Below are 8,075 nucleotides of genomic sequence, written 5' to 3'. Positions count from 1 at the left end.
TCAGAGTTAATGATCTTCTCAGCGAAGCTCGTTCTGCTCGTTAGTTTGTGCTGATGATGCAGCGATTCAGTCACGTGACGTTACTGAGTAGGAGGAGCTCATGAGGGTCAGTTCAGGACGCTGTTCGTTCACGTTAGTGACCGATTTGAATCACCTAAACGAGTGTGAACCATCGAGTCAGAGAGATCGGATTTGGGCAGAATATGGACTTGACCAACGAGGCTTGTACTGGAAACCTAGCTTAAATCAAGCCTTTACCTTGAGCCTAAACCTGAACCTGGGAAAGGTTCCTACAGGTGCGCGTTGAGGCTGATGTTCTGTCTTGTTCTCTTTCTCAGACCCCTTTGCCCTGAAGAGGAACGTGGCGCGCAGCCTGAACAGTCAGATGGTGTTCGAGTACATCCAGGACTGTTTCCGCATGGCCTACAGGTACTTCGCCTGCCCTCAGAGCCGCAACGGCCTCCAGGCGAAGAGAGCCAAGCACCGGGCCAAAGCCTCCAGACACGGCCGCACCAACCGCGCCCGCACCCGGCCGGCCAGAGCCCACCGGGGCCAGAAGAAGAGGGGAGAGGAGCGGGACGGAGGGAGCAGCGCGGAGGAGGACGAGGAGAACGAGGAGGAGGATAACAACGAGGACGAAGAAGAAGAGGAGGAGGAGGATGAAGCCGGCGATGAAGAGCAGTGTGTGAGCAGCGGTTTAGCCAGGCTGCTCGTTACAGATGGGACGCAGGACGGAGACGCGTCTCAGCAGCCCTCCTCCCCTTCACCCTCACCTCAGAACGGCCTGCTACTGGACAGCGAGGATGAGGAGCAGGAGGAAGAGGGGCAGAAGGCTTCAGAAAATGACCGCATCGCCCCAGAGGACCTGCACTACGTGTTCGACAGGATGATTTTCACTGGAGGAAAGGTAAAGTTTCCAGCCTTCACCTGTTGCTTTGGTTTTGTTTTTCTCACTGTCCACTCTATTAGACACTCCTACCTGGTCGGTCCACCTTGTAGGTGTAAAGTCAGAGACGACAGCTCATCTGCTGCTGCACAGTTTGTGTTGGTCATCCTCTAGTCCTTCATCAGAGGTCACAGGACGCTGTTGGCTGGATATTTTTGGTTGGTGGACTGTTCTCAGTCCAGCAGCAACACTGAGGTGTAAAACTCCAGCAGCACTGCTGTGTCTGATCTACTCAGACCAGCGCAACACACACTAACACACCATTGGGGGTCCTGACCACTGAAGAACAGGGTAACAGTATCAGAGAAACAGATGGACTACAGTCTGTAACTGTAGAACTACAGAGTGCAGCTATACAGTAAGTGGAGCTGATAAAGTGGACAGTGAGTGTAGAAACAAGGAGGTGGTCATGATGTTATACATCTACACCGACCAGGCAGAACATTTAAATAGTATTGCGTAGTGATATGAGAAACTATCGGTAGAAGTAGGACTAATTATCTTCTGAGGCTTTATTAAGGGTGTTAGTAGGATTAGTCGGCCAGGAACTCACCAAACAGCAGGATTTCAGTGCTAAAACTGTGTATTTGTTGATGTTGTGTGTGATCAGCCCCCCACGGTGGTGTGCAGCATCTGTAAGCGAGACGGCCACCTGAAGGACGACTGCCCTGAGGACTTTAAGAAGATGGAGCTGGCTCCTCTGCCATCCATGACGGAGCGCTTCAGAGAAATACTGGACAACTTGTGCAGACTCTGCTTCTGTAAGCACCTCCCCTCACATCCAGGAAAGACCCAAAGGCGTCCTGGATGACACTGAGGTTAAACCTTTGGGAAAGTAGTGAGATTTTGTGTTCTTGTCTCTGCTGCGACGAGTCATGTGGGAAATAAATTGTAGTTAATAATAATAATAATAATAATAATAACAATAATAGAGCTCCATTTCTATTTATTTATTTTTTTAACATATTGGGGAACAAATTTTCAACATAATGTAACATCCACTTCACCGTTTGCACGCAAGATTTACTTTCACAACATCTTATCTTTAATTTGTCCCCCCAATGTGTTAAATTCAGCAAATAAACAGTGGATGTGGATTAAAACGTGCTGGATTTTGTTCTCTGTAGAGGATGTAGCTTATTTCCACTTAGAACATCAACACTTCGTTTGACTACGCGCCCCTGCATTTTTTATATGATGATCAGTTGATGGACATCCCATGGTATCGGCGAGAGCATCACCGTGTAAAGCACTGTTAGAGAATAGCATCAACATATGAATCTAAAATTGGATGAAAGAATACCGTCACATAAGAATCTCATCAACTGAGCTCCAGAGCTTAGTCCTGTTCTCTTATGATCAGATCACCCAGTAGGCATGTTCTGCCACGTCTGAGCAGGGCCTTAGTATCATGCTTGGCATTTAAGAGTTTCTTCGTTGAGCTGCACTTCAGGAGAACATTATTATTATTATTATTATTATTATTATTATTATTGAAGTTTGGAAGTGGGTGTTGGCCAAGTCATGAAGGAGGCTTTGAAAAGCTTCACGTCACTCTTATCGCTCTATGTTCAGTCATCACGACCTCTTCAGTTAGGACTGAATTTAAGAGCTGTTACAGAAAAACAGTATCATCCAAACGTCCTGACTAGACTGAGTCTCCTAAATATGATCCTGACTTTAAGATAAACCCCATAGCGTCTAAACCTCTGTTTAACTGTCTGTTAATAATGTTTGTGCAGAGACCAAGTTCACTATAGCATATAACTATGGTGTTCCATTTAATGGACACACTGTCCCTCTTATTACCTTCCTGAGTTAATGTTGATGAAATATTACAGAGATGCTGTTGAATAATGAGAAGAAGGAGCTGAACGTGTGACTGTTTATTAGGAGGAATAACATTAGCGCACTCGGCTAAAGTGGGTAAATGGAAACTGAAACTGCAGAGCAGCGACGCTCAGATGAACAGCAGGGGGCGCTCTCACGGTATTCATAACTTCGTTTGTTGAGCTTTTGTTTGTTTGTTTGGCCATTTTTATACCGATGGGAACCCATCCGTGCAGTGAAACACCACATACACACTGGTGAACACACACTCTAGGGGGCAATGAGCACACTTGCCCGGAGTGGTGGGCAGCCCTATCCATGGCACTTGGGGGTCAGGTGTCTTGCTCAAGGGCACCCCAGTCACGTACTGTCGGCCCACGGGATGAAACCAGCGACCTTCCGGTCACAGGGCTGGCCCCCTGGCCTCCAGCCAAAGGTATAAGAAGTTTCTGTGATTTGGCCCCAGGTTTCCGTTAATTGGAGCTATTCTTTGTGTTTGTATGTAGATGAGCTGTCGCCGACTATTGGAGAGCAGCAGAAGAGGGAGCAGATCCTGGCCAGCCTGGAGCGCTTCATCAGGAAGGAGTATAATGGTACAAACCCTTTACCGCTACTCGTCCTCTCGGACTGACTCGTTTCACTGCGGAGCTGGAGCTTTGCCTTAGTTTTAGCTGGCTCAGAAAACCAGCCCATGTGTGTGAACAGGTGAAGTCAGCAAGCAGCCGAGCACCCTGACAATTTAAACGCCGTCGGTTTACATCAGAGCTGCTGTAATAAAACTGCCTCATTATGGACCGTGATGGATACCGAACCTCAGATAAATGAAACACGGATTTCTATGCTGTTTTTCGGCAACGCCACAGTTTTAACATGCTTAATCGTTTTTATACTGAAAGAGGCAGAAACGTTTAGAAGACATAACCACATAAAACATTTCAGCACTGCTGTTATTCGGCGCTTTTGAGCTCCAGTTATTGGAGCGGGCTTCACGACACCAGTGAGAGAGAACCGGTTCAGTCAACAAATGAGCTGATTACCAAGCAGCGCCCGGTAGCTGTGGCGCCAGTACAGTCAGCGCTCGGGAGCTGTGGCGCCGGTACGGTCGGCGCCCGGTAGCTGTATCGCCGGTACGGTCGGCGCTCTGGAGCTGTATCGCCGGTACGGTCGGCGCTCGGGAGCTGTATCGCCGGTACGGTCGGCGCTCGGGAGCCATAATGCCAGAACCTGTTTGCCATAGAAAAACAGAAAAATGCCAATAAGTTCACAACTTTTTGTGAAATACTTCCTTCTACTCTTCACAGTTAAAGGAAGCTTCTGCACGTTGACGAATGTTTTAGCCGTTTCGCTCACCTCACCAGCGTTCTGGTGTTTTTGCAGTCAGGTTATTTAACATCACGGAAGAAAAACAGGAAGCGGCGCGGCTCACCGTAAACCACCTGTGGTTTTACTCCAGATAGATGTCTGATTACGACTCGGAGAAATCTTTGAAGGGATTTCTCTGGGGAAGTTGGCTTCCCTGTTGATAAAAACCCGCGTTTGAACGTCTTTCAGAGCTTCCTATTCAGACGATTAACCACATATTTCATCAAAACCACAACTTTTTTGTGAAAGTGTCTAGACTGGTGTTTTCAGTACTGTTTAAATGTGGTGTTTCTCATTTGCATTGAGTGCGTCTTCAAATTTAAAAGTATTGAGAATTAAATTTTTAAACACACATACAGCCTTTTTGATTATAAGAGAACTGCTGTTTCCCCTAAATGGTGTGTGTGTGTGTGTGTGCGCGCAGATAAGGCCCAGTTGTGTCTGTTTGGCTCCTCCAAGAACGGTTTTGGTTTCCGTGACAGCGACCTGGACATCTGTATGACGTTGGAGGGTCACGACACGGCAGAGGTAGAATTACACACTGACTCTCATTCAACGCTCAACACCAGCTCTTCAGTCCCTTTTATCTGCTTCTTGTTATTCATTCTTTCTTTCTCTCTTTCATCTTCTCTGAAATGTTTCTCTCCTCAGAAACTGAACTGCAAGGAGATCATTGAGGGTTTAGCCAAAGTCCTGAAGAAACACACAGGTAACTGTTTGCACTCGTCCAGCAATTGACCAGTACAACCTGGTACAAACCTTCTGAATGAAACCTTATAATAAGGCATGAAGTGTCTCTCTCTCTCTCTCTCTCGCTCTCTCTCTCTCTCTCGCTCTCTCTCTCTCTCTCTCTCTCTCTCTCTCTCTCGCTCTCTCTCTCTCTCTCGCTCTCTCTCTCTCTCTCGCTCTCTCTCGCTCTCTCTCGCTCTCTGTCTCTCTGTCTCTCTCTCTCTCTCTCTCTCTGTCTCTGTCTCTGTCTCTGTCTCTCTCTCTCTCTCTCTCTCTCTCTCTCTCTCTCTCTCTCTCTCTCTCTCTCTCTCTCTCTCTCTCTCTCTCTCTCTGTGTGTCTCTCTCTCGCTCTCTCTCTCTCTCTCTGTGTGTCTGTCTCTCTCGCTTTCTCTCTCTGTGTGTCTGTCTCTTTTTCTCTCTCTATTTTTCTTTCTCTCTTTATCTCTTTTTCTCTCTCTGTCTGTCTGTCTGTCTGTCTGTCTGTCTCTGTCTCTCTCTGTCTCTCTTTCTCAAACACATCTTTGGATACAAAGGTGCATGTGCACACAAGTGGAAAGGGATAAAAAAAACCTATAAATTCTTTTAATCATTGATAAATCCATAAGCCTTCCATGTGTCGTGACCTGAACTTGCTGACCGTCTCTGACCGGTGTGTTTAGGTCTGAGGAACATCTTGCCTATAACGACCGCTAAAGTGCCTATCGTGAAGTTTGAACACAAGCAGAGTGGTCTGGAGGGGGACATCAGCCTCTACAACACGCTGGTCAGTCTCATCAGTATCTCCGCTCTTTGTCACTACGTCTGCCTTATATCTGTGTGTTAGTGCACAACTGTTCAAAGGTCTGTGGTGAACCCCCCCCCCCCCCCCCCCCCCCCCAGAGTGCACTCCTGTAACACTCGCTCTGTTCTCAGGCGCAGCACAACACGCGCATGCTGGCCACCTACGCAGCGCTGGACCCGCGGGTGCAGTATCTGGGTTACACCATGAAAGTCTTCGCAAAGGTAGCAGGAACAGCCCCCTCACAGAACTCCTGCCCACGGAGTTACATAACCAACATAAATAAGCGTCTTACTTTCACAGCGATGTACTGACTGTGTTTGTGTGTATTGCAGCGCTGTGACATTGGGGATGCATCTAGGGGAAGTCTCTCATCCTACGCCTACATCCTCATGGTGCTGTATTTCCTGCAGCAGAGAGAGCCCCCCGTTATCCCAGTCCTACAGGAGGTACTTATACATACCCTTAGTCATATTTCCTCTGTCTAATCGTGTATGAACGAGAGAGGTCATGTTGGTATTAATGGCTAGATAAAAAAATAACTTTGTGGTTCTGTGACGGTGGAAGTACCCAAAGTAGGTTCCACAGCTCCGTTTGACTGCAAGGAAAACTTGGCTGTGGCGTAAAGCTGGGCCTACACTACACGTTTTTAGCCTGTTTATAACCCCGATTTTTCTCCTTCTGTCATATTTTCACCTTCTGAAGCAGTTTTTGGGGTCGAGAGGTTGATTGGAAGCTGCGACTGATGGCGCAGATGATCTGGTAGTGTGAGAGGACCAAAAAAAGTCAGTCTTGAGCCCCTTGGTCAAGCTCTGAACTGTTTCAGAGGCCCAAAAACGTTTCAAAATGTTTGAGACTTGTAGTGTTAACTTTCAGCCACATATATCTACAAGTGATTTAAGCAGCAGCCAATGGGGGAGTTAGGTGAGACACAGAACATCTGGGGACAGCCATGAGATATGGGGTGCTAAATGTGGAAGGGAAGGTAGGGGCGTCCAGTCTTATCCATAAAGGACCAATGTGGGGTGAGGTTTTCACTCCAGACAAACTGGAGCACACCTGATTCTACTTGCTTAATCAGCTGGTCTCAAACTGCTGATCAGTTGATCTCCTGCTTCGTTGGAGAGAGAACCTGCAGCCGCGCCGCCCTTTGTGGATCAGATTGGACGCCCCTGCTTTAAACCAGTCCAGTGCTTCATGAAGGTGGATCTGAAAGTAGGGGCCGCTGGTGTCCTCAGGAACATGTCTGACAGATCGGCAGCACAGGATTGTAAGGATTGTAAGTTAGCATGGCTGAAAATTCTCCCCAAGAACAACAATTAAGCATAAAGAAGAGAGATATGTATGTGGTGTAAACACATTCTGTAAAACTAAACACGACCTCTTGCAACAGCAAGAAACGTTCTGTTAAACTAGACTACGCATTAGCTTTAGAAGATGTTACTGCAAGCAGGAAAAGTTGACGGTGGATTGCCAGTTTCCTCTCATTCACGTTTGGGACGACAGAGTAAAAGTGATGTGGATAAATTGGCAGCTGAGAAAAGTTGAGCTCTTGGATTTGTATTAAAACTGGACGATGTGCCGTCACAGCCTTTAAAAGGCATGTCACAAGGACACTCGTTACCCACAGCAGACACCAAAACGCATGTCCATCTGCTCATCACTGAGCTGCAATATGAAGTTCATCCTTTTTTCCTTTATCATATTTTCATTGAAATATCACATCTGCCCCCACAAGCCTGCTACAGCGATGGCACCACCAAATAACACTGATCAAGAACTTGTGCATCAAAATGCTTGAAACACCAAAATGATTTGGAGTGACGGATCAGTCTCTTTCTCTTTCTCTCACGTTCTTTTTCTGTTCTGCAGATCTATGATGGGAACTCCATGCCCCAGAGGATGGTGGACGGCTGGAACGCGTTCTTCTTCGATGATATGGATGAGCTGGTGGGTGGGCTTTGCTATCATTGATGAAGTTGGCTGTGTTTACATGCAACAATTTTTGCCGATTGTAGATTAAGACTGAGGTGTTTATATTCACACTCGACTCAACAGTCTGATGGAAAATCTCTGTTTACATGCAAACCACTAGTAATCAGATTCAAATTATGCACACATATAGAACCTCTTATCGTAGGCGTTACCATGACAACGAGCATCACGTGAATTCATTCAGAGTGAGATGAGCAGCAGTGAGCAGTGCTTGTGCTTTTAATTGCTTTAAAACGATGTCAGACTCAGGAAAACGTCCTTCACGTGTCCTTATTAAAGAAGGCAGAGAGGAAGACGTCGTGCTCTGAGACACATAAGCTGGACGTCTGTCCCACCGCCGTCTTTTAAAGATCAGAGCATAAATAAAGACCAGTTTCTGCGCCGCCGTGTCGAACTGTATAAACTCTCACTGCGACGCGACGCACATGCAGAACT

At 46.9% G+C, this 8,075-nt stretch overlaps 1 protein-coding gene across 2 annotated transcripts in view; it reads left to right on the top strand.

Moving 5' to 3' along the window:
* Positions 1–8,075, top strand: part of tut4 (terminal uridylyl transferase 4) — a 35,903-nt gene that overhangs the window by 19,345 nt on the left and 8,483 nt on the right. For both annotated transcript variants that reach the window (XM_037541440.1, XM_037541439.1), the window contains exons 13-21: positions 339–907; positions 1,557–1,707; positions 3,283–3,369; positions 4,563–4,666; positions 4,790–4,847; positions 5,527–5,630; positions 5,780–5,869; positions 5,981–6,094; positions 7,518–7,595. In XM_037541440.1, coding sequence (XP_037397337.1) covers positions 339–907; positions 1,557–1,707; positions 3,283–3,369; positions 4,563–4,666; positions 4,790–4,847; positions 5,527–5,630; positions 5,780–5,869; positions 5,981–6,094; positions 7,518–7,595 — 1,355 coding nt within the window. The remainder of the gene's footprint in view (positions 1–338; positions 908–1,556; positions 1,708–3,282; positions 3,370–4,562; positions 4,667–4,789; positions 4,848–5,526; positions 5,631–5,779; positions 5,870–5,980; positions 6,095–7,517; positions 7,596–8,075) is intronic.

Source organism: Pygocentrus nattereri, chromosome 9 (genome assembly GCF_015220715.1).
Source record: "Pygocentrus nattereri isolate fPygNat1 chromosome 9, fPygNat1.pri, whole genome shotgun sequence".
Lineage (NCBI taxonomy): Eukaryota > Metazoa > Chordata > Actinopteri > Characiformes > Serrasalmidae > Pygocentrus > Pygocentrus nattereri.
Note: the sequence above shows the minus strand (reverse complement) of the source record. Positions and strands in the feature narration are given on the sequence as shown.